This window comes from Xiphophorus maculatus, chromosome 4 (genome assembly GCF_002775205.1).
Source record: "Xiphophorus maculatus strain JP 163 A chromosome 4, X_maculatus-5.0-male, whole genome shotgun sequence".
NCBI lineage: Eukaryota > Metazoa > Chordata > Actinopteri > Cyprinodontiformes > Poeciliidae > Xiphophorus > Xiphophorus maculatus.
In genome coordinates this window covers 23,778,900-23,806,292 of record NC_036446.1, presented here as the reverse complement: position 1 = coordinate 23,806,292, position 27,393 = coordinate 23,778,900, and the positions used below count along the sequence as shown (strand labels likewise).

The following is a 27,393-nucleotide window of genomic DNA, read 5'->3' as shown; positions in this document are numbered from 1 at the left end:
TTTGGTGCGAGTTTTTTTTTTTTTTTTTTTTTCTTTTTGGATCAGACAATAATTTAGCTGAAAAAGTTGGGTTCTCTACCGCCTGGTCAATTGGTCATTCATCTCCAAGCTGCTATTTATTACCGTCAGGAATGACGCTTGAACTTCCTCTGCGTGCCAATCAGAGAGCGATTAAAAACATGAATGACATTCGTTTGCACGTGACCCCTCCACCGTCTGTGATGAAACGGAAACATGAGGACATTTCTGGTCCAACTAGAGCGACTAATTATTAATTCCCCTCCTGTGACCGCTGTTTTGTTTTGTTTTTTTCCCCCGGAGCTCCGGTGGAAAAGATGAATTACAGCACTGCGTTGTGGACATGCGCGGAGCTGCAGCGAATATGGCGGCTTGCATTTGATGGAAAGTGAGGAGTCTCTCATCAAAACAGCCCGCTCTCACGGTTTGTACCGCTGCTATCTCATAAATAGTCTCATGGGCCGCAGGTGACGCGTCTCTGCCCGGGTTCTTTTCGCGGCTGCTCGCCGTACCCTGCTCCTTATCCCCGCGCACTGATAGATTGTTTATACTGTAGCTATTCTGTGCAGACGGACGGACGGACGGAGAGCGAGAGAGAGAGAGAAAAGGGGGGCTTGGCGCTTTACTGTAGCTACTCTGAACTCTGCAGATATCCCTTCGCTTTTTGATTGCTGGCTTCCTGCAGAGGCTTGCACTGAAACTAAGAGGGGGGGGGGGAGGGGGAAATAATAACCTCCCGCAGCATCAAGAACCACGCCGTAGCTGAAATGCAACGTTAGCAGTGTGTAGCCCGTGTAATGAGCGCCGTCCCGCCCACCAAATGTGCCCGTAAACCAAATGAAAATGCGTCACAGACTTTTCTTCACCTATATTTTGAGCCACGCTTTCTTCAGCTTTTTTTTTTTTTTTTTTTTTTTTTTGCCGTTCCCAGGTAGTTAAAAAATTAATTTAGACGTTTACTCTGATCAATAACACAGGGCGTGAGATTACCTCGACATTTCATGGTGTGATTCACGGCGAACTGGGCGTTTAAATGGTCCAAATGTGAACTCGTGGGGCTTCGTAAGTTGTTTGATGTGATGTGATGATGCAGCGGCTCACACCCATCTCCAGGACCCGAGCAGCAGTAACATGAGCCTGCAGGCTCTCTGCCAGTCAGAGTCGACACCCACAGGGTCCAAACAGCGGGCTTCTTTCAGAGGATTTCACATCCAAGTTTTACTTTTTGTTTTTTGTGTCGTTTAAGAAATGAAAGATATTCGGAAGAAAAAAACAAAACAATTAGACAAAACAGCATCTAACAATTTAATAAAAAGTCTTTAGACATAAAATTGTGCCAGCAAGAAATCGTTTGATCAAGTCAGTCTGTCTAAATGATTTACTGATCTGAAGCATTTGCTTCAATAGTTTGTAGAAGTAGTAAAAATGTTGAAAAGTTGTGGCAGCAGTGCTTAGCTATTTTCTTTATTAGCTTTTTAAATTATGAATATTATTTTTGTCATTGTTATGAGGAACTCAGAAAGTGCTGCGTCTCTGTAATGCTGGTGAGATATTCTACAACGTTTTAACGTTGTTAAAAACCTGCAGAATCATTTCCGTCCTTGATTTGTGCCAATGTTTTCAAATTAATTGACCAACTAATCTGTTTGCTTATGACTAAAACTTACTGTGTGATGGTGTTGTTTTTAGGTGGAAAAACGCACCAAAGTAATTTTGTAACATTCTTGTAGCATCGTCAATAACCCCTGAATAGAATATATAAATATATTATCGTGCTAAAAGACTATAATTTTTCTTACATGATTTGATAAATCAGAGAAATTTCACTATTGCATATTTTCAGAGATTTTAGTTGTTTCCTTGTTGATCATTTTCAAAATAATTGAGGCAAAGAAAGTAGGGCCCTTTGTGCTGGTTTTTATTCAAAATAATATATTCTTTCTGCAAACATATTTTTGTGATCACATAAACTTTAAGATGTCTTTTTGATCTTTATTTTTTTAACACCAGTAGTAGTAGTAGTTGTTGGGTGAAAGCTAATTACAGTGAAAACAGTCTCACAATACAAAGTTTGCTCTTTAGTGTATTCTTTTTATAAATACGTTAACCTTTGACTGGTTGTTTGGATTGAGGGATAACCATCTTCCTTTAAAAGTTTTGTTTTCTTCCAACATTCATAAATGACCTACTGAAATTACATTATTCATTCATGTTATGACTAAAGTAGCCATTTTAATGCTATTAATTAGCAACACTTAGAGTGTGTCTCTGCATTAAATGCTTCTGATTTTTTTCCAATACTTGATAAAACAAGATGAAATAATAGCTGCCTCACTTTTCTGAAGTAAAGTTTTACATGAAATCAGGCCTTAGGCCACGTTTTAAGCCTTACCACAGTTTAGATTTTGTTAAACTTCACCCAAATCCCAGGTCAATGTGAGAGCCGGTGGAAATGGGGGCAGTAAAAATTAAGTGCTTCCTGATCTGCAGGGCAGTTCAGTTTGACCCTCCTGGGTGAAGCACACAGACCAGAGCAAACACACACCGGGCTTTTTTTTCCCAGAGAGCAGGAATCCTTTTCAAGTCCTCACATCCACACAACTTAATGGCTTTTTATGGTGGCTTGAGCTGCTTTATGATTCCTTCAGACTAAATGGGGTTCACTCTTCAGGAGGAAGGACAGCTGTGCTGCAGTTCGTAAGACTTTGCTCACACAAGCGAAGGCTCTCGCAGAGATTTTAACCTTCAAACTAACGGATCCGGTTCGTAGCGCGTAGCAGCTATTTTGCTGCTATGGATTACATTTGTTGGGCTTCTTGAGTTGTTTATGGACTTTCCAGGGCATGCAGTTTTCATAAATCTAATTTAGACTTTTGTGACAACATTTCAGTTTAAACATTGCAGAAATGCTTTATTTAAACGTCTTCACTCCACTGCAGCAGCAGGAAAATATTAGCGTTGCTGCAGAGCTATTTGGGATGGAAGAATGCCGCAAAACCTGAATGGTGAGGACTTGCAACATTTATTCTAGCCGAGTACGTTTTTAACTCAGTTTTTCTGTTGGCAAATTTTAGATGGTAGCTAGCAAATAACAAATTTGAAAAGTAGATTAAAAAAAGGCTAGCTTCTAATGCAGAGTTACAGGTTAAGGAGAGAAAAAGCAAAATCTACACAAATATAAAAACTCTTTGCTTTTATTCACAAATGTTCCTTTTTCCCGCCGTGAACAAACTCAATGAAGACCCAAAGGTAGCAAAAAACAAGGTCTGCAGTTGGATAAACAAAAACAGAATAAAACAAATGGATCAAAAGAATAAAACTAAAACAACCAGGAGGTTAACCATAGAGTGGAGTTAAAGCTTAGAATAAATGTGCAACTTAATAAAGTCAGAAGTTTCTCCCAGATGTGACGTATGTAGAAAATTACTTTTACGTGCAATACATGATGCTCCCCACATTTGTTGGCACAGATAGTTTACTTCTGCAAAAGGCCTTGAAATACGCAGATCTTTTGTTGCAGTAGCTGTGCCTAGTGTAGAAAAAAATGATGAACATATAGAGTAGTTTGTCTGAATGTTTTATCTCTATTTCCATTTTTCTCACTGTGTGTAGTGGAAAAACTAAGTTTGTCCCTGTTCCACGTGATTTAAATTTTTTGCTCTGACTGATGGAGAGCAGATTGAGTTTATTTAGATTCGTACCACTTTGCTTGAATGGCACGTTGTCTCGCCATTTCTGTTTTGAAGAGTAAACCAAAGGAACATGCACAAAATGCTTTTTTTTCCTGCTTTTTTTTTTTTTTTTTTTACATTTTAGCTTTAGGAATTGCTTGGGTTGAAACTAATTGTAATGCTGGTGACTTAAAATGAAAACTCTTGACATTTTTTTTCTGTACTTAATCTCTAATCGTAAAAAGAAATCAAAGTCAAAATAAATCATAAATATTTTTACGAGGCAGGTCACTGTCATGTCAGCGTAATAATGTCACTAGCGTTACATTATAAGCCTATTTTTCTCAACAATCGTTATGCTGAACACAAAGAATGAAGTAACACAGCAGATGATGAGTGCTGTGATTTTTTTAAATAGAAAATTTGCCATTCAGTTACTGAACTTCCAACACTTTGATTTTTGTCCTAATATTTACATGTAATTTCGACAATCTAACGTAAAACAGAGATGTTTGGATGAAATCAGATCAAAGGATTCAGATGTAATCAAAACCAGAACTTGTTTAAACTTATGATTTATTCTGAAGTATTTTTAAATTCAGGTTACTTTAGCCTTGTGATAACAATTACAGGTTGTTTTTTTCCTGTTTCTTGTTAGGTTTCTGTTGAGCCCTCTTGTCTGGTCATCATGGGACGGACACCACAAAGAGGTACGAGTACGTTGTTCTCGGGTTGTCCGGTCTGAGATCTTTCAGGATTTTACCCCAATCCGAATCTTAGACGCATCACAGAGAGTGCCTACCATTTCAATAATGTCGTCGGTGTTTAATGTTTACGATGCGCTCAAAATGTTGCCGCTCTGTCGTGTTGTTCTCATCGTTGGATTATTGTTTTGACTTCAGATCCAAAAGAGGAGAAGAAGGAGAGGCGGAGCAGCATCACAGCAGGCTCTGCCCTCGACAAATCAAACGGTCGGATATTCTGCTTTTCATTGTTGAACTTTTCAGTAAGACTCAAGTGTTAATGCCTTATTGAGTGGTTTTCTTAAATTACTTTTTGGAAAACTGAAAAATAAGCTACCGCAAAACTGCTTAGAATTAGCCGCTGTGCTTTCATTTAGATCTTAAGCTGCTATTTATTGTGTCTTTGAGCAATTTAATTACATATTTTGTAAAGTTTTTTTATTAGCTGTGTATCCACTGATGGTGTTTTATTTAACAGCAGTTGATTAATGGCTTAATCTTTATTATTTTTCTTGCGTTTATCTGTTTAGCTATTCATAATGTACTTCCAAGTAAGAAGCTATTCATCAGTTTACTGCTCTTATCTTTGTTAACAGAACCGTTTAGCTGGGAAGACTATCTGAGAGAAACCTCATCTGTTGCAGCATCACCTTCTTGCTTCAAACAGGTAGCTGATCTTCACAGTAAGATGCATTTTTGCTCTGTTATTCCTTCAATCCCCAAAAACTATCTCTTTATTTTACTACATTGTTCCCTTCATGTTTGTAGCTGTTCTGTTTTCTAAGTCAGTGTTGCGTCGATGCTGCTGCTGCTGCTTAACGGACACTTTGAATGTCCTGTAGTCAATTTTATAAGCAAAGGTTAAAAACTATAGCAGCTACTTATTGTCAGGCAGTTCTCGTCTCAAAATGATCACATTAGCAAGAACAACTTCTTGAAATCAACTGTGTTATTAAATGACCACATACAATACTACAGAAAGTATACAAGAGTGATATGTTAGCATACGATTTAGAAACTAGAAAATTCCTGAAGAAATTTAACCGGGGCCTGCCAAAACGTGCCCGTCGGTTTGGACCCAGCGTTCTGATGCTAGAAATTAGCATCAATGCTAAAAAAAGCCGCAATCATATGAGGACAATGACAAGAATGTTGACTAACATGTACTTGCACCGTTCCGTATGATAAAGTAAGTGTATCAGCTAAAATTAGCAAAAATGCTAATGTTAGCATCATTGCTGTCACTAGCATGTGGGACATCACTAGGATGTTCTCTATAATGGACTTACTCCATTCAGTATACTAAACATGGCTAATAAGTCAAATAAATAGCTAATAGCTTATTTAAGCTAAAATGCTAATGCTAATAAACTGCCTTGCTGCGCAAGGCAGTTCCCTAACCTGGGAGAAGAAGATAATGCAGAATAATATTATTGCACCGCCTGCGGCGGTGCACTAACCTCAGGGGCATGTTGAGGCTTTTATTTTGAAATTTTTGTTAAGCTTAATTTCAAAGGTCCAAACTAATCCCATGTGTAATAGTCATTGGGTTAAATCAGTTATATAATGCTCAAAACACAAGTAGTTGATGTAAAAATATTCAAGGCTTTTATTTTGAAATTTTCTTTATGCTTCATTTCAAAAGGCCAAACTAATCCCATGTGTAACGGTGACTGAGTTAAATCAGCTATATACAGCCCATAGCAGCAAGTAGTTATAAAGGCCAGTTCAGTCCTCCTCTGTTTCAACTGAGTCTTCCACTATAGTTAGAACTACAGTGATGCGTATTTGTAGTCCTAACCAGCAGCCAATAGCCTCCTGAGTTCCGTTGCTATGGTAAATAATTCTCTCTGCCAACTGTCAGCTGTGAGTGAGACATGCAGGGGGAGACAATTCTCTGTTTGAGCCAGCCAGTTTGAACTAAAAAAAGCATTGGAAACAACTCCTTCCCGTTCGGGAACCGTAATACATATTCGAAAAGCGTTTGAAGCGTATGAGAGGGCTATTTGTCGTCTCCGATAGTCCCGCAATTCATATCTCTACGTCACTCACAGTATTAACAGCGATAAGAGAAAGAAATGGTGTGCCCAGATCTGAAATTTTTGAGAAATATATGAAAATACATGGGAGAGAGCCTGAGAGAGCGACAGAAAATCCTGTCGCATGACTTTGCTCTGAAGCACCGTGACAGAAAACCGTACGGTCTAGATAAATTTCGAAAACATTTTACCAGAGCAGACAGGCGTATCAATGTCAGGACCGATTTTGATACTAATCGTGCGATATTTATGGGCGTGATGGCGATTTCAAAATTATTTTGGGGTCAAAAATTCTCTTCATTTCTCATTCTAAAAAAGCGGCAGTTGGTGTCAGTTATGCTCTGCGTTTTGGCAGTTGGAAAATTTGCTCGTTTTTCGCTTTTTACGTCGCCATTGTAAGTCCAATTCCTTATAAAAATAATAGCTCCCTTCTCGGCATCGAGCCGCACGTTTTGATACCACTTTTGTGGGGGTGCACGCAGCGGTACGAGCCGCATTAACGGTGATGGAAGAAAAATAAATCTATAAAGATAGATATAAACTAGAAAATTCCTGAAGAAATTTAACCGGGGCCTGCCAAAGTGTGCCCGTCGGTTTGGACCCAGCGTTCTGATGCTAGAAATTAGCATCGATGCTAAAGAAAGCTGCAACGTAATCAATAGCATGTGGAGATTGACAAGAATGTTTACTAACATGGACTTGCACCATTCAGTATGATAAAGTGAGTGTATCAGCTAAAATGAGCAAAAATGCTAATGTTAGCATCATTGCTGTCACTAGCATGTGGGACATCACTAGGATGTTTTCTATAATGGTATTACTCCATTCAGTAGACTAAACATGGCTAATAAGTCAAATAAATAGCTAATAGCTTATATAAGCTAAAATGCTAATGCTAATGAACTGCCTTGCTGCGCAAGGCAGTTTCCTAACCTGAGAGAAAAAGATAATGCAGATTAATATTATTGCACCGCCTGCGGCGGTGCACTAACCTCAGGGGCATGTTGAGGCTTTTATTTTGAAATTTTTGTTAAGCTTAATTTCAAAGGTCCAAACTAATCCCATGTCTAATAGTCACTGGGTTAAATCAGTTATTTATTGCTCAAAAGAGCAATTACCTAATGTAAGATTTCTCAAGGCTTTTATTTTGAAATTTCTGTTAAGCTTCATTTCAAAGTGCCAAACTAATCCCATGTGTAACAATTGCTGGGTTAAATCAGTTATATAATGCTCAAAAGAGCAATTATCTGATGTAAAAATTGTCAAGGCTTTTATTTTGAAATTTTTGTTAAGCTTAATTTTAAATTGCCACACTAATCACATGTGTAACAGTGCTTTGGATAAAAAAAGTCACATAAAGCCAAAAAGCAATTATCTGATGTAAAAATATTCAAGGCTTTTATTTTGAAATTTTCAGTATGCTTCATTTCAAAGAGCTAAACTAATATCATGTGTAACAGTGCTTTGGATGAAAAAGTCAAATAAAGCCAAAAAGAGCAACTACATGATGTAAAAATATTCAAGGCTTTTATTTTGAAATTTTCAGTAAGCTTCATTTTAAATTGCCACACTAATCCCATGTGTAACAATGGTTGGATAAAATCAGTTATAAAAAGCCCAAAACACAAGTAGTTCTAAAGGCCAGCTCAGTCCTCCTCTGTAGCAACTGACAGTTCCTCCATGTTGTAGTTCTGACATTCAGCTCAGACCTCTTTTGTAGGCACTCAGTGTCCGCCATGTTGTAGTTCTAACCTTCAGTCATTGTAGTTCTAAAGAGCAGTTCAGAGAGGCAGACTAAATTCTATGTCTATTTTGAGTCTAACTGACACTGTTTTGTGTCAGTTAGACTTTTGTTTTGAGTTAAATTTGGCTCGTTTTTTGTTAATTATGTCGCCACAGTTACTCGAAATGCCAACAAAAGTAATAGCTCCCCTCACGGGATTGAGCCTCACGTTTTGATATATATATTGTGAGGGGGCATGCAGCGGTACGAGCCGCATTAACGGTAGTAGGAAGCGGCAGTTATTTTGAGGTGTAGAACAATAGGTGCCTGCCATGCAATGCATAGGGATTACATCCCTATGCATTGCTATGGGCAGGCCCCAATAAATAAAGAGACATTCTATTGGGTGTAGAATAATAGGTGCCTGCCATGCAATGCATGGAGGCAGTACTGACTTGCTTCGCAAGTCAGTACTGCTCTCCTTATGCATTGCTATGGGCAGGCCCCAACAAGTAACGACTGAATATCATTCCAGTGGAGATGCATTAATACTGGCACATACTGTAAAAGAAAAAAATGTTTTGCTTTTTTACTGGCAGAGAAAATCAACCTCTTGTATTGTCAATTATGACGACAATATATATTGCATCTCTATGGAGATGCTTTATATGGCAAAAATCAGTCATTTTTTGCCTTGACTGGTCATTGGAGGGTTAAATAGTAGAAGGTCTGACTTTTTTCTTGTTTGTTGATTTATTTGGTCCTTAAGCAAATTAAAGTTCAGCGGACTCTTTGATGCACTTCAATAGAGGTCAGGGACTATTGTTCTTGTCTTGATGCTTTTGATGGAGGAATCAACATGAAGGGCTGATTAACCAATCAGAATTGGACTTGTGGCAAAAAGATATGCCAATTTAAACAGTTAATAAAAACAATGGTTGATATTATTTTCCTTTAACAGCTCAAGACAAACCAAGTCTTTTATTGCAGCCAGAATATCTCCTCATCTCTGGGGTTGCTTTCATGTTCAGAGTTTTTTTTTTAGATATTATTACTTTACTTAATAAAATAATTGGTTCACATTTAAGGTTTAACATCTTATTCCACATTTAGGGTAGAATTAATCATACACATCAAGAGTGTTTTAAAGATCTTAGATTGTTTTTCATTAGTAAAATAAAAATAAAGTCAGTCATATAAGAGGAACAACTGGCATGCATTGTCAGGTTAACAAAAAAGTTTTGAACTTATATAAAAATCAGATGTTACCTCTGTTCCACCTATATATAAATCAATGTTCTTGTGGGCCATGAATCTACCACAAACATTTTGAAGTGACCTGGAGAAAACTGTTACGATAGGATAATAGTTAAAGTGTAATTCCTTTATTTTCTGTTGGATTCAAAGCTACGACCTATTTTATGTAACCTGCTGCACAGTTTTCTTTTCCTTTACAGCCAATCTTTGCTACATTTATTTTCACACAAAAAGCAGTTTTTTTTTAAAGGAAAATAAAAAAAATTGACAAAATCAGCAAGTCAGACCAATTCTGTTCAGTAAAAATCTGTTTTATATGGCAGCCATATGAACAGAGAGACCAGTTAAAATGACTGACGGTGTCTTTTTGTCTCTCTGCAGTCTAGAATCCCCCCTTCCAATGATTTCAAAGCTGGTATGAAGCTTGAGGCTCGAGACCCTCGCAACTCTAACTCGGTGTGCATCGCCACGGTGATGGGCATGATGGGGACTCGCCTGCGACTACGACTGGATGGCAGTGACAACACTAATGACTTCTGGCGGCTTGTGGACTCTTCGGACATCCAGCCAATAGGAACTTGTGAAAGGACTGGAGACATGCTGCAGCCGCCCCTCGGTGAGCGTCTTTAACCACGAGGGCTCACAGCTGGATGTCTAACCAGTAGAAATTGTATAAAATCATAACAATAGTTTAGCTTTGATTTGAACTGCAAAACATGTGACGTACATTAGAGAGATTTGGAAGGAAAATTGGACTTTTTACTTTTCAACACTTTCTTTTCTTTAGTTTTAAGTTAATGTTTATTTTGAAAAACATATGTGTTGGGTTGAGTAATTGCAGAATTCAACTTAACTGAACATGTAAAAGATAAAACAGAATCACAGCAGGGATACTGTTAGCCATCCTGCATAGTTTGCTTTGGCAGTTTTGTCCTTTACACGTGATTTTACTCACTCACTGGTTTCTCCATTAGAAAGGCCCTTGAATACACTTGAAAAATTCCCAACAGGATTCAGAAGTGGTGACTGTTTGGTATCTACTGCACATTCAGGTTTCAGGATGAATGCATCCTCATGGCCCATGTTTCTCCTGCGGACGCTAAGCGGTGCAGAGATAGCCCCCGCCTCTGCTTTTAAGAAGGTAAGAAGGCAACCTAAAAAACACTTAACTTGTAGAATGGTCTGATCCATGTGTCACATAGGATGATTCAATCTCGGATTCAGTTAGTGGTCTGACCTGAAGTGAGGAGATTCACAAAGATTTCTGTAAAATATATTTGAACAAGGTGCTTATCATTTTATAGAGATTGATTTTCAAATGAAGCCTCCGTTAGACAAAGACTTGTTTTTCTTTGTATAGAAAATACAGGGAGATATTTATCAATCAAAAACAGCACCTGTAAAAGTATGTCACTATTTCACATTTTGTTATGTTACTACTGCAAACCTCAATGTACTTTGTTGTGGTTTTAGAGTTAGACCAACACAAATTAGTGCATAATTGGGATGTTATTAGAATAAAAATCTGAAAAGCATGGTGTGCTTTTGCCTTCATCCCCCTTCGTGTTAATAACACCCTTAAAACAAAACTCAGTTAGGTTATAAAACAATACCAGTCCACAAAGCACTCTGTCCATTATCTGAAAATGGAAAGAGTATGACACAAATGTAAACCTGCCAAGACAAAACTGTCCACCTAAACTCACTGGCTGGACAAGGAGAGCAGAGTAGCAGCCAAGAGGAACGGCAGAGATCTAATCCTTAAGTTGGAGAATCTGTTGACAGGATAGATATTTGTTATGAACACTCTACATATCTGCCCGTTGTGGAAGAGGAGCAAAAATGGTTCCTTCCTTCCTTCCTTCCTTCCTTCCTTCCTTCCTTCCTTCCTTCCTTCCTTCCTTCCTTCCTTCCTTCCTTCCTTCCTTCCTTCCTTCCTTCCTTCCTTACTTACTTACTTACTTACTTACTTACTTACTTACTTACTTACTTACTTACTTACTTACTTACTTACTTACTTACTTACTTACTTACTTACTTACTTACTTACTTACTTACTTACTTACTTACTTACTTACTTACTTACTTACTTACTTACTTACTTACTTACTTACTTACTTACTTACTTACTTACTTACTTACTTACTTACTTCCTTCCTTCCTTCCTTCCTTAAAGGAAACCCATAGCAACACCTGTGTGCGGTTTGTTAGAAACCATGACTCTAGATTACTCTCAGAGCAATCTGATGGGCTTGAGATATTGCCCTTGACTTGCAGCTGAACATATTCAATTAGAAGTGTGGGATACACATTGAGTTCACACTTAAAAACATCTTAGAATAATACACCAATTTTTCCAATTCGCAGTTATGCACTACATTGTGTCATAACATAACATTGTTCCCATGTTTTCATATTTTGTTGTGTTAGGAGCCAGCCAGCGCAGATAAAAACTACTTCCAGCCCGGCATGAAGCTGGAGGCTGTGGACAGGAAAAACCCCTACCTGATCTGTCCCGCCACGGTGGGAGAGGTCCGAGGCCTTGAGATTTTTGTAATGTTTGATGGCTGGCGAGGTGCCTTCGACTACTGGTGCCCCTTCGACTCCAGAGACATCTTCCCTGTTGGTTGGTGTGCCCTGACGAAGCACAGCTTACAGCCACCAGGAAACTTCTGTAAGCATTGCTTTTTGCTGTTTTCTTAATCAAGCTTTTGAATAGACTTCTCAGGAGTTAGGTAAATCTTTCATCTGTTCATAGAAAATTGAACTTGAATAAAGAATCTTTCATTTTCCAGCTATAGATTTTCACTTTCAATTCAGCTTTACTTACCTCACAGTAGGTGTAGAGAAAAGGACAAATACTTAATTCCTGTTTATCTTGTCTGATATGAAAGTTCATTCTTAATTATTCAAGATTAATTCAGATTTTACAAATACTATCCTAATAGAAGACATAATGGTTTTCTGTCTTTCTTTGGTCTTTTGATTCTTGGTTGTGAACAGGCAGGGTTTTTTTTGTTAATTCACCACTAGAGGGCATCAGATGTTAAATTCTTGTATTTGAAAGTTGTCTATTTAGTGAATTAGCAAGAAGGAGATGAAATCCACACTGAGTTGCTTAAAGAATAAAGTCTTATGTTACAGATTACAGTTCTTTTTATTATGTATTTCTGAACTTGCCAGCTGGTTGCTTATCATTTCTCGACATCATTATGGATTCAACAAAGCTTGTGCCAGTCCTTCAGTGTATGCATTTAGTCATGAACACGGTAAAAATCAAAATGTCCTCTTTTTACTCTGTAATCCATATTGTGTCTTTGTTTAGCACTCAGATGGCATAAAATGTGTAACATATGATTATAAAATATTAAAAATGCAAGGTATATTTAAAGAAATTTAACACATTGTATCAATTATATTTATTGTATTTATAAACAGAATTTGTGTAAAGTAATTTCAAATTTAGCTTCGTTTCTAGCACGACAGATTTTCTCTTGATCCAGGGACAACAGATGAAAAGTAATTAGTTCTGGTGCCTTATTAGAGTAATGTTAGTTAATGTGCATTGTCCCTGCCAATTAATATAATAAATTTCACGTGACATATTATACCCTTTTAAAAGTACAAAAATGAATCACCAACAATATAATCAAATTGTGGCTTAAATTTTGCCTACTAAAAACCTGAATAATGTGAGATGAATAATGGATCCTTCATTAAATATCCAGAAGCACGGAGAATAATTCAGAAGCACATTTAGGTCACTCAAGCTGGAGACTGTAAAAAATATTGAATCTATGTACTTCTGAATCAGTTGACATTAAACAAACGTATTGTCTTCGGTACGGGTCAAAACTTAAAAGCTTTGTGAAAAAAAAATTACAATTACAACAAAGAATAATGATAATCGGAAGAACACTTCTGTTTTTTGTTTTCTTTTACAAGCAGGTGAAAAAGTGAGGGCTGTGTGGAGGTGTTAATGGGCTGATAATTAACTTTGCATACGAGAGAAGAAGTGAGAGACAATGCAATTACTCCTTCTTTATCTGGCTTTCATTTAGTTCATCCTTTTGACCCCGATACTTGTATTTTCCTTCACAAAACCAAAACATGCCAAGACCAAGTGAAATGAGTTTTACAAACAATATCTTGCTATAGTCATGCAGTTTTTTTGGTAATGCATAAAAATCGCATAATAGTGTTTTGTGAATAATGTATGAATGCATGTCTAGGTGTAACACAAAGGCTCCACTCCTCTTTGTTTATAATAGTAGAAACCAATGTGAATGTCACTTTTTGGCTCCAAATGCTTGGAAAATATTTTCTTTTCAAACTTTCAATTTGGACAGCATATAAATACTAGGTTTTCAACTAGTGAGAATGGATAGAAAAACAAAGGGGTGACTGACATGTCTTAATAAGATTCAAACCCAAAGAATAAAATCGGTATATTTTTTATATATGCACATAACATAGTAGGATTTTGCTCCTGCTTATGATTTCATTTTTAAATACCAGAGGGCTCAATATTTGTTTGAAGATCCTGGTGAACATATATTTAAAAAGTCAGTAGAAATCTGACACTTCCTTTTTTTTTGCCATTTAAGACGCAGATTAAGATGTCATTCGAGGGTCTTTCCCGCATTGTCCCAGAGTCTGGGTGACATCCGACTTGGTCAGCTCCCAAAGGAGGACCCAGCCATCTTTCATCAGAAACCGCCTGAATAGTCTAGGGTTACACTGAGATGGACCCCTCCTGGGTCTTTGCCATATGTGTGTGTGTGTTTGTGTTTGTGTCTCTTTTTCTGAGGAGAATCCTTCTTATGTGTGCATAACTCCAGGAGTTTTCATTCATTTCAATCTCGACCCTCCTGATCCAGTTTAACCTTTTACCCCCTCCCCCCGCCCCTCTCCTAAAGCTTAAACCATCCCCCACCCTGTCTTGGAGTCCCGCCGGTAACCTCTCCCCACCCTAACAAACACACACATGTTCTCCCCCTCCCCCAGAGGATTACTTAGAAGCAGGTGACTGATGCAGACTGTCGATATGGCAAACAGATAACATTAATAAATAGCTCAACTTCCCCCTTCCTCACCCAGTTTTCCTTTCCTTTACTCGCTCTACCCTACCCCTATGCAAATTCACCAGCACCCCTACCCCGCCTCACCCTCCTTCTGCTCATTCATTGGTGAGGGAAGCTTTGCAGCTCCGTCAGCCAGCAGCCCGAGGAGCAGCGTGGGCTTTGTTGTGGGTTTTCTGCCGGGAGAAGAGAGACAGGGAGAGAAGCAGCTAATAAAGACACCGAAAGTAGACAATGAAGTGCAGATGAAGCGGCCGCTGGAGAAATAGAAGCAGCGTCTGAAAGAAACAGAGCGGTGACAAAGACAAACCAGGAAGCAGGGACTTTTATTGCCAAAGACATTACTAACCAGTACTCCAGTGCACTGAAGTTCTGCTTTTCTCTTTTTCTTTCTTTTTTTGCATTTCCTGGTGAGTGGTGTCAGTTTGTTCTATTGCATAATTGTAGGAAAAACTTTTTATCTGGCTTTATGTTTTACTTTTTGAAATTTAGCGTTTCGTCAACTCACATAATTGCACAGTTGTCATTAATAGCTGTTTTATGGCAGTTTACCATTGTCGATTTGGTGAGATTGCAGGGGTGTAGTGATTTTTATTTAACTAACACTGCAACTTTATTTTAGAGGGGGAAAGTCTCCAAAGAGACAAATTAGTGATCAAAACTAATACATGTTTGGTTACTGTTTTGAAGAAAAACAAGAAATGGAAATAAGTTAATCTGTTGTTCAGGTAAAGACAATAATTTTCCTTGTTGAATTTATCAATCATTGTTGATTCTTCAAATTATTAGCAGGAAACTTGTATGAAATAGGGGACCTGGGTGAGAAGGTTTCCCAGCAATGGTGGCTCTATTTAAGTTTGGAGCTTCATGTGTTTCTAATCATGTCTTTGTTAGTGTGCAGCTGGCTTAGGAAACAATCAATGACTATTGGGATTTGTCTTTATGTTTTTATGAAGAGTTAACTATTTCATTAAGTGTGGTTGTGTTCAGGTGAAGAGTTAAACAAGCAATTCATTCTGTGTTTCAGTGTTTGATGAAGCTGGACGATGTGTGCATGAACAGATTTTGTTATTCATGCTTTGCAGCTTGAAGCCATTTGTGTAACTTCCCTTCTCTGCTTTTTTTACATGCAGTTACACACCTGAAGTCTCAGAGTGGTGTGAATCAGTGAAAAGAGCAGCCTGTATATTTATATTTGATGTGTGTGAGGGGGCGTGCGCGTGCGTGTGTGTGGTTTGTAAGCTTAATTAGATGAGAAAGAACTCTGTGAAGCCCCTCCCCAGGACTCCAGACTGCAGACACACTTCTGTAGCGGCGCCACTTTACACACTCTTACACACGCACACACACACACACCCCAACTTGCATACACAACCATATTTCCTCAGGCTAGGGTTTTACACAGGTCATCGGGTCGAGTTCGAATTATATACTCATGATCAGTACCATATGTCCCTGCTTCATTGTAGTGTAGACATGCCATTCATGATTTGCTCAGATTTATTTCTGTTTTTTTTTTTTTTATTTTTTTTTTTATTGCTTTCTCTGATGAACTAGTCATTATTTTTGGGGTTCCAGTTTGTTAGATGATGCAAGACGTTAACATATAAGTATAATATATGCAGTCATGTGAAAAAGGTCATTCAAGGGAATTGTTCTCTTATGTTTCTGATCTTGTCTCAGTAAAATCTCAGTACAATAAAGTGATTTGAGTGCACTAATCAGCAAAAAATGAATCATGTTTCAGTCATTAAGCATCATTATTATAACTGATGTCGTTGGTTGTTTGGTGTCAGCTTGGTATGGGAACCTCACAACTAAAGTGTAATCTAAACGGGCTCGTCTGTTGCATGCAGACTTGAAAGTGAAAGGATGAACTCCCACCAGACGATTTCTGAGCAGTCTGTCCTTAGGCAGGAACCGAAGACAAATTATTCTTTGTGCAGAATACAATCTCTCGTGATCTGTTACATAATATCAAGTTCTGCAAAATGTGACCAGTTTAAAGACTCGTGGAAAACTTTGCTGTAGGCAAGCATTATTGCTATTGTTTGTCTTGTACTTTTGCTGGCAATAAATTCTCTTCAATTCTACAAAAAAGTTGGGATTTTGGCTAAAGTAACTTCAGTGAGAAGCTTCTTATAGCCATCTATTAGTCTTTGACGAAGATCTGAGGAAGGTTTGCGTCACTCCTCACTTTCAGCTGTGAGGCATTTGAGGGTTTTCCTGCATCTAAATTTTATAAGTATATTTCCTACAACGCTTCCTAGTTTCACCTTTTCTCGTCTTAACACAATTACTTGGTGGCTGTTTTGCCAAGTCCAGTGCTGCTTCAGCTTAATGTTTTACAGATGGTCTCTGATATTATTCGTGCAGTTTTGGATTCTTTGATATCGAGCTGGTCAGGTTCTGCTGGAGCAAAATATTCTCAAACTCAACACTTCCACCTTCATGCATCACATTTGGAACGAGGTGTCCTGCTTGCAAACCCTCGAGGAAAGTTAAACTTGTGCAGTCTCTTTGTGATTGTACAGCTATGACAGTCACCAGATGCTTTGATAGGTCCTGGAATGACAATTAAGGGATTTTGAAATTTTTTTTTTAGGATCCTGTGGTCTGTTCTTTGAATGTGCTTGGAAGACAAGAGCTGGGCATGTGGTAGTTTTCTTGAATGTTCTCCACCGTTTTCTGTACTGTGAGAAGGTTTAATTTAATCCCCTTTAAAAGAGGGTTGGGCAATATAACAACAATATAGCAGGTTTTTTATTTTCAAATCAAAACCACAATTTTATTTCAATGTGCCTATAAGGATTCATAACTTCTAAAAAAGCTTCTCTAGACATATTCTAATGAGTTTTCAAAACTTGTCTACTCTATCAACATTTATTAAGTTTGTTGTCAAGAGCTGAAGTGCATGTTTTCTTTTTGACTTTCAAAACTAAACGGCAACAATCGTGTAAATTCTTTTTTTACCACCTTGAAACTATGTATCATGAGTATTGTTCAAAAACTCATCATATTTATAACTTAGTATTGGTAGCAGTAGTAATCATAATATTTTTAATAATTATATCACACTCGCACCAACACATTCAGGTTGTCTACTTGATTAAATAATATCTGTCAGTGATAAATTACAGCCTGCAGCCTCAACACATAATCCACGCAGCATTCAGATTGTTTGGCTTTGATGAGAGAGAGGATACTGTAGGAGGTTTTAATTAGCTTTATGATATTTAGAGTTCAGGGCGCTTCATTCCTGGTAAGATTTGCAGTGTTGATGCTAGATAGAGACCTTAAGCTACATTTTATTGTCTTAAATACAATGCTATCAGTCCAATAAATCTGACGACATGGAAACCACTTAGATAGGCAAATTAAAACATTGTGAAGATAGCAAACATCCAGGCCACTGTTTACTTACTCCTTATTGGCCACATGGCTGCTACTAGCAGCTGGAGAATAGGATTGGTCCTGTAGTTTCCCTCTATACATAATGAGGACAAAACATCTTCAAAAAACAGGGAAATATGAAAAATATGGCCTTTAATAAAACAACATATAGAAAAGCATTTAAGCCAAGGGGAATTTTTTTTAAACAGATTTTCATTTGTAACACTTTTAATTTCACCAGCATGCATTATAGAAAACTAGAATTTTCTAAATCTCAGGCTGATTAGCCAAACTTAAAATCGGTCCTTGAATTTATTCACAGGGAAAACTGCAACAACATTCAGGTCAGATGTATTCTTAGGAAATATAATGTAGGATGGGAAGCTAAAGAAAAAGGAATCAATCACAACAATAGAGAGGATGCAACTTAGAGGTCATATCACAATCTATCCACCGTGGCAGTTTTGTCAACAAGTTTTAATCCTTCATGATTTTCTATCAGCATATGGCTCCACATGTATGAATGTTTCAGGTTATTCAGATTATTGAGCTACCAGAAAATAATAGATGTGAAATTCTTTGAGGAAAACATGGAAACATTATACTTTTTTTAATTTTTTTTTATTTGGAGCTTCATTCAGTTTTTACTAATCCTTTCTGCCATTTTGTTTTGAGCAGTGAAATATTTTCTGGTCATATAATTTTTCCATTTTATTTTATGGTCATACTGTAAATGATATTTCTTCCTAAAAGTTTGATGATTTGCTTAGTGAAATTCCCATAGCTGTACAGTAGAGCAGGAACTAGATGATGAATTAGATCTGATAATGTCAGTGTTTGATGAAAGTCATATTTTAGCAGATTTCCTTTGAAAGGTGTTGTCATAGGGAAGCGTGCAATCTGTTTTGCATAAATGTGATTATAAACTAATATATGAAGGAATAAGACATTAATCACAGCTATGGAAATGGTATGATGGGCTGTCACATTAGGTGAATATATTACAGGGAAAGATCAGAGAAGGCATTCCAACCCAGATTTATTTGCTGAATTAAAACCCACTGTCTGTCACTCTTCAAACATTTTAATGCGCTTTGGGAGAGTTTTGCAGCTTCTAGTATGATGTGTGTAAATAAGGCGGCCAGCTCTCTGCGTTCGGGGTGCATCGCTGTGCTTCTCTAAACATGTTGTCTGTGACCCGTCCATTACAAGCGAGTGAGCGTTTGCTCCTTAAAACAAGACACTGTTGTATTGTGAGCCCACTTTCACTCATTTTCCAATTAAGCAGCTTTCACTGCTCCCCTCGCAGCCCCTCTGAGAGTACTGTAAAGACTCCATAGTTACTCTATATTGCTTCAGTCAAGGAGGCTCTGATGAAAGCTTTGCCCCCTCGAGAGAGTCAGTGTGCGCTTTCAGACCCCCATTCTCACCAAGCACCACATTGTTATTGAAATTCGAGATGGTTATCTTTCTCTTTTCCACTCTCGTTTTGCTCTGTCTTGGCCACATTCACTACGATGATTATGTGATCGTATCACAGTGTCAAGCTGAAGCTAATGATGTCAAAAAGGGGCGGCGCCTCTGTTTTCTTTTTTCTAACACCCTCTTTGTCCTTTCATGCTATATTGATGTAAATATATCATATCTATCAAATATGATATGCTAAATTTTTGTTTGTGTGCAGATGTTAAAGTGTAAACATGCCTCCAAAAAACTCTCATAACTTTTTTTAAAACATGAAATAGGAAACATTTAATCTTAGTGTAACTTTAGAAATGAGAAATGATGCAGTATTTAGTATTGCAATATTACTTATTATTAACATTTTTTATTATAGGATATAAGTCAATTTCAGTGAAACTGGAGGCTGAATGGTTGTTATCTTTCCCCTCCGAAGATCACATACAAAAGCTGAATTAATTCACCTTTATTCAGTTTGTAATCCTAAACACTAAAGGCAGATTGAAATATTGCTAATATAGATAGTTTTAATTTGATATTTACATTTGAGTACTACAATTTCTGTTTTTATTTTCTGGTAAGATAGAGTCACATAGTTGGTTCACTGTTCTCCATGCAGAGAATCCAGCAGTGCAATGATTGAGAATGATTAATTAGGTTCTCGCAGCATGTTGATTTTATGTTTGTATTTGCGATGCAAAACACCCGACTGACAGACAATCTGCAAAGAAATCAGAAAACAAATCTTTTGACTATCAGTAGACTAACACTACTTGATATTGTGAGAACACTGTTGATTAATTTTAGTGTTGTGTCTGTGTGGAAATCTTACTTTATTCCATCTCTGTCCCACTGAATCCCGGTTTTTCTCAGTTACTCTTCCTGGTGCACTTCTCGCTCCGGTTTCTTCCACATCTGCAACACGTCGCTCCTCTTTCAACTCCTCCTCATCCTCGACCTCCATGCAGACCTCATACCGACTGCCAAATCCCCTGCCACCCCTCCCCGTCCGCAAGGGTGTCCGAGGTCGCCGTCCAAAATCCCAGACCATTGCTTTACTGAAAGCAGCGGCTGAGGCGGCGGCAGCGGCGGCAGCGGCTGTGAATGGAGCACCGCAGAGCCCAGTGACTGAGACTTCACTGGCCCCTAGACCACACAAGAAGAGAGGACCGAAGCCTAAAGGCAAGGTGAGATGTCACAAGATATTTAATCTGTCCTGCAATGGAAAAACAACCCCGTCATGTTTTTTTTTATGCAGTCTTGCAGAGATAAACAGCACAACATCTGAACTATATAAGTGTCTGTATTATCTGCAGCGCCATGCATGTGTAGGAGAGATTCAACATGCCAATAATAACCTACATGGAGCCAAATGAAGCTCACAGAAATTTAATCAAAATTGCTTGTTTGCTTTTTGCTCCAGAAGAAACCTCTGATGGGGCAATCCCCAGGCTCATCTCCAGTTACTACCCCGCCTCCAGAGATCAAACTGAACCCCAGCCACGTCTCTGTGGACAGCAACCTCAGCAACGGCTCAAATGTAATTTGCACAGGTGAATAACAAATTAAGCTGATTCCAGTGAACAGTTTGTGGCTATAGATATGAATGTATAGATAAGGTTGTTATCGAAAGTCGGTAACCATAAAAAAAGCAATGTGATTCAATTTATTAAAAAACATAAAAATTGATGTGTCGTGTATTGAAATAAAGGTATGTCTAAATCAAAAACAGATTTTTTTTAAAAAACAAATAATCAGTTCACTTAGAGACAGCCAATCAATGTTTTTACAAAAGAAGTATAACAAAGAGGGCCCAGCGATGGGAGAGGTCTGGTTCTTTTGTAGGGTAGCTAGCGCCAGATGGAGACCCTCAGTGAGTAAATAATCTGACAGTCCTCAGGCCACTGCCAACTCTGAAACCTCAGGGCAAAATTCTGAGGCCTGGTGGCATCGCAAGCAAGCAGCTGCCACCTTGCTTTCATTACTTTACACTGTGATGGATCTAAAACATAATTGTAACCCATGCATAGCTAATGAGTTCATCAACTATTTTATGTTTAACAAAAGAAAATGTAACTAATTCAATTCCACATTTGGACTAATCACAAACTTGAAAGTCTAAAGACCTACTTTTTGGTTTCCATAAAGTAAAATTATGGCGTAATATCAACCAAAGCAGAAGGCAGTCTGTGTTTTGCTCCGGCTTGGCTTATTTTTAACCACTTGTGTCGTTGTGCTAAACCTGACAAAAAAAACAAAACAATGTAGGTCGGGACAAGATTTGGTGAGCGGCAAGTTAAGTTACAAAGGTACAAAACCACAGGAAACAATTGCATGTATTTAACAAATAAATGCATCTTCCTACTTTGACAATGTCATTAATTGGACAGTTTGATTTTTATGACCTATAAAATAATACAAAACCAGCACACACTGGAATACCACTAGCAAAAAAGAATTGGCACTTTCTTTTGATTTAACAAATCAACCATGCTTGTCCAACATGAAGCCTTATGGCTAATATTATATAATCCTCTTAGTTAAGCATGGCAGTGGCAGCATCGTAGTGGGCGACAGCTGCAGTGCTATGTAAATTAGGACAGAATGAATCAAGCTAAATGGCAAAAAAAATAAATAAATAAACAACACTCCCTTGTAATCTAGTGAATAAAATGTCCAATCACTTAAAAACATCAACATTATCCCAAAGCATTTTTAGTTCTGCCAAAAATCCTTAACTTTTCCCTGTGAACTCTGAACCCTGTTAACCCTGTTTTCTCTTGGTTTGTGTCGCTGCAGTGTGTGTCTATGTCAACAAACATGGCAACTATGGCCCACATCTAGATCGAAAACTGGTCCAGCAGCTGCCGGACCACTTTGGTCCAGCTCCGGTCAACGCAGTCCTTCAGCAGGCTGTTCAGGCCTGTGTGGACTGTACGTATCAGCCCTCGGTGCTGTTGTCTTTTCTACAGAGCCAGTCCCACTCGGGAGGAGAGGTCATTAGAGGTAAATGCAGGGAAAAGGCACATATTTCTGCAAAGCTAGTCAACTTCTACCTGTAGTTTCCTAGTTTTCTAAACTTTTTCTTAGCCAAAATATACCTAATTAATATCACAATAAAGCAGTTCTGTCAGTTTTTAAGTACATGCGCAGATTGGTCAGAAAGGCAAAATTGGACTAACAAAACATTGTTTCTGTAGCAGGAGCTCATGTCAGAACCGTTTCTGTAATCTGAACTGACGTGCGTCTAACCTGGTTTGGGATCCAGGGATTCAGTCTTCCTCCAGGGAAAGCTGTGGACGGCGTTAGGGGGGGGTGGGCTTTAATTTGTGCTGGCTTGGCTTGGGTGGGAGGGCGTCATGCCGCGTGGAACTGGTGAAAACTAACGTCTTATAAAGGGAGGGTGCGAACCCTGAGCCATCTGCTGTTTTGTTTAGCGGTGAATGCATATTATGCATGTGCTTGTGTGAATTCAGTATGTACACCCAGTGATCGGTGCTCTGCTCTGCCCTCAGTTTGCTCAGAGCATGGCATTCGCTATGTGAAGTTGCCCTCGGCCTCCAGTGCGTCGTCTGTGTTGCGGTTCTTGGAAAACATGTGCCAACACCTGGAGAGCGACAGTCTTTTCAGCTCGCAGCCCTTTAACCCCTACAGCAACAGCACACGCTTCTACAACAGAACCAAGTCAGGTGGGGGGATTTCCTTCAGTCTCTGAAAGTAAATAGTAATTTGAATGATAAGCTGTTTGTCTGGAATACATTTGCAATCGTTGCCATTCTTAAAACTTTCTAAGCTTGGTGTTCTGCTTTCATAAAATCATACATTTCATAAAAACATTACTCACATAAATTTAAAACAAGATCTGTGCTGTTGTTTCAGGAATACTTACCAGTATTAATACATTTAAATATATATATTTATGTAATTGAAGCGAAAGAATGCATGTTTTGTTACATAGACTATTTTTGATCGGTTGGACGGTAGCCTTCAATTTGTATTATAGAAGCTACAACAAAACCATGACTTCATCAGACACAGCAGTCACCAAGCTCTCACCTCGGGGGGAAGAATTGTGTTGTCTACATAAAGTACTAGACTCACACAGTGAATTTAACATCTTTAATTCACTTCTAACCATACTGCCATTTAATGAGTCCAGTATGAGCTGCTCTCACTAAACATGCATCACATTGCCTCTGAAGTTCATGGAGTATGTGCCGCGTCTCGTCTTGGAACAGAACCACTGTCCATCACTGAGAATGGCGTTTCCAATGACAATCCAACAAAGGACCCCACACCTTCCCCTCGGCCCCTTCACAACACACTGGACTACAGAGCAGCAAAGAGGGAGCGGCCGTGTTATCCTGGACACACACAAACACCGCCGCCCCTTCGGCGAGTCAGCTCCAACCCCCCCGAGCTTGGTCCTGTAAATACACACAGACGAGTGGAAGGTAGGTTTTAAAATGCGCACAACCAAACACTGTTTTGAACTGCTTTTTTATGTGAAGCTTTAATTCTCTGTAAAATGTGTGAGATCTTCATGTAGATTTCGAAACGCAATTGTACCAGAGCTCCTATCCATTTGTAAAAGTAAAAGGGCTTTACTTTGACTAGGCTGTCTTCCTCTCACATTCTACAGCAGCTAGCTCAACAACAGGTCCAGATCACATGAAACAGGACAGAGAAACTTCAGGGAACAACGCTTCCTCCTGGTCAGTTGATGAGGTCATAAGATTTGTCCAAGAGGCGGATCCACAAACTCTTGGTCCGCATGTCGACCTGTTCAGGAAACATGTGAGTATTTCTGTCAAATTAACAGATGTCTTGATGCATGCTTTAGACTGCAACAGGTGTGGTGCCAGCCACATGGAAGTTATCTGATTTTGTTTCTGATGAACCACTTGTGTGTTGATTTGACCATACATTTCGGATCACTATCCTTCAGAGAGATCCAATAATGAAAACTTTTAAGTTTGCTGGTGGAGTCCACCACTAAGTTGCCTGACGGTTCTAAATTTCATTAAGTCAAATATTCTAGCAACAGTTCCGGGGCCTTTGGAAGAGAAAAAGGCTCAAAGAAGACAGTAAAGTCCACTTGTGTTTTCAGCACATTTGTTAAATTAAAACTCAATCTTGGTATCATTTGACCAAAAGCATGTGGCTCCGGTTGTGGACGCAGTAGAGTTTAGATAACTTTACAATTAAATGATTCAGTAACATGATTTGAAGTGAACACCTTTGTCAAATCGTACAAAGTTGGTTGGACCACTTTTATTAAGAACAATAATTTTTTTACATATCTAGTGTTTTCCTCCTCTGAACAGCGTCCTTCTGCAATGAAAGAGTCATTCTCTCAAGGCTTATTTAACTGCTTGTGCAAATGATCGCTCCAATTTTCTTGTATCGGTTGCAATGCTACCCTCCTACATTGTCGTCATCTCAATTGTCTGCAATACAACAAATCAGATATTTGTGTATGTTTGAGTGTCCAAAAACATGAACATTTTGGCTATGAAGTTTAGAAGCAAGTATATTTCTGTCATGAGAACCTTTGTAATCCTGAGTCTGCTGATGACACGCTATCCTCTCTGCAGGAGATCGACGGCAAGGCTCTGATGCTGCTGCGCAGTGATGTCATTATGAAGTACATGGGACTGAAGCTGGGTCCGGCTCTTAAACTGTGTCATCACATCGAGAAGCTGAGACAGACCAAGCATTGAATGATGATGCTGATGATGAAGATGAGACTGTTTTGTCAATGGTACCCAAACCTTCTTGTCAATTTGCAGGAATGTTTTGCGGTATAAATCCGATAAGGACACCGAGGCCATGTTCTGGTACTTTTTGGGAATACTGGGTTTTAGTAACAGGAACATAGTTTCTGCATAAATAGTGTGAATCATATGAACTGAGGCTGAAAAAAAACATAATTCCTCCTACTTTTATTATTTATCTATAATGAAATTATTTAGTATATTTTCAAGCAAAATTTAGCCTTTCAGTGTAGGAAAATGCATAGAAGACACAATTATAGAAAAGTAAATACCAGTTTGAAAACTGTTATTTCCATTTTAAGCTGATAATTTCTAAATTGTTATCACCAGTCAGGAAGCAAAGCTTGTGTAGGAAGTTGAACCTATGCTCTGCAGCAGTTTGTATCTGACTCCATAGCATAGACATCGGTTTTGTTTTATGTATTTTTTTTGCCTTATTATGAGCAAATGAAGGCCATTTTTCTGAATCCCAATAAGTCGTAACTTTACATTTCTACTTTTAGCTGGTAAAAACCGGTATACAGATCTCAATTTAAAACTAGAGATAACGCACAAACAACTGGAAACATTAGTCTAAGTGCTGACAGTAAATATTTTGTTTTGCTTCAGGCAATGAGGTTTCTGAAAGCCTGTTTCAAAACGGATAGCTCAACGTTGTTTATGCATGCTGCAGGATGTATGAGCACGGCGGCTGTAACAGGGACTGAACAACGAGAGCACCTCAGTTATGGGAATTGAAAGGGTTTAATCCGGACAAAAATGTTTGCTGAAGTCAATCGTTACGGTATAGTTTTATTGACAAAGATTATGTATTAAGATTGGTAGAGTGGAGACTGATTTGATTCAGAAAGTGGTAGTCTTGTACAAAATGCCTTCCTGAGTTATAGAACTACAATGGTCTGCATGCTGGATGACATTTGTGCTGGTCAGCCTCATCTTGACTGCTGACAGCCAAACACACACTCAAAACCAAGACTTTAAGTGACTGAAATATTCCTTAAGTGTTTTGATATTAACATAAAAAGTGCATCATTTATAGTAAAGTCTGATCTCTGTGGAGGATGTACAGCAACCAGACTTGCTTTACCTGAACATAATGGAGAAATAGTTTTGTACAAAAGTTAAATTAACAAGTAGGTTGTTTGTTATTTTGTATCATTTTGTACTGTAACAAAGTGTATCCACCTGTATCAAGTGTAACCATTTTTTTTTAGCCTGAATAGTATTTTGTGTGACCATCAAATATCTACCTGCAGAGTAATGAGGTGTTTGAGTAAATATTCTCTTGTTTCAAAGTGTTGATCTGTTTTTGAAGGCAGAAATACTTATTTTCTGAACATTTCAGAATCATTTGCTAACCAAACCGTGTCTGCATTTTCACATTGTCAGTCTCCTGTAGTGGCAACAAGTTGATACTTGAGGCCGTGTTGCTTTAATGTGAAACTCAGGTTTTAGTGAGGGTTTTCTCTTAGAAGATGTTTTACATGATAACATTTTGTGTTCAGTACTGCAGCATCATTTTCATTATGTTTATTTGTAATGCCTATGTATTGCTCTGTAGCATTTCTTGTGTACCAACACAAATTTTCTACTGTATCACAAGTGTGTTTAATATGTCTACTATGCATTCACACAATTAAACATTTGTTTATATTACCATTTTGTGGAAGGCCTAGGCTGTTCGCAGTGTGTTTCTAGCTTTGTGTTTTCCATCGTCAGTTCTCAGTTCTTCCTTATGAATTTTAGGAGCTGCGTTAAACAACAGTGCCTTGCAAAAGTAGATTTTCCATCTTGGCATTTTTTATTGTTTGTTGCATTTCAACTTGTAGTTAAATAAAAAGAAAATCTAAATTGCATGTAAAGCACAAAATATTCTAATTTGGTAAAGTAAAATAAAAACAGATATATATATGTATAAAAGAAAGAAAATCTGCACATGCATATAATAATAATAGATTGTATTTATAATGCTCTTTTTATCACTATATCTCACTACTTTTGCAATGAAACTTAATAGCGCTAGTGCAGCTAATTACCTTCAGAAGCCACATACTTAGTGACATCAAGTCCACCTGTGAGCAAGCTAAGTGTCACCTGGTCTGACCGGTGCATACACATCTTTTCGGAAAGGCCTCCGTGGCTGCAACACCAACACTGATCAAGCAACATCATGACTTCCGCATGCAATAGATGGCTCTACAAAGTACTAAATTTAGGGGAATGCATAGTT

At 38.2% G+C, this 27,393-nt stretch overlaps 1 protein-coding gene across 4 annotated transcripts; it reads left to right on the top strand.

The window, feature by feature from the left end:
- Positions 1–110: 110 nt before the first annotated feature.
- On the top strand, positions 111–26,819 carry LOC102219219 (polycomb protein SCMH1-like). Of its 4 annotated transcripts, none has more exons than XM_023332865.1 (14): positions 111–442; positions 4,348–4,399; positions 4,592–4,660; positions 5,029–5,099; positions 9,833–10,067; positions 10,504–10,592; positions 11,882–12,125; positions 20,260–20,573; positions 20,813–20,939; positions 22,186–22,392; positions 22,902–23,075; positions 23,589–23,840; positions 24,029–24,183; positions 24,984–26,819. In XM_023332865.1, the coding sequence occupies exons 2-14, from the start codon at positions 4,378–4,380 to the stop codon at positions 25,107–25,109; spliced, it is 2,085 nt and encodes a 694-aa protein (XP_023188633.1). In that variant the 5' UTR covers positions 111–442; positions 4,348–4,377; the 3' UTR covers positions 25,110–26,819. The 4 variants fall into 4 exon arrangements, with proteins under 4 accessions (XP_023188633.1, XP_023188632.1, XP_014324505.1 ...); XM_023332864.1 differs by having other exon boundaries at positions 20,810–20,939; XM_014469019.2 differs by having other exon boundaries at positions 113–442; positions 20,810–20,939; positions 23,625–23,840.
- Positions 26,820–27,393: the final 574 nt, after the last annotated feature.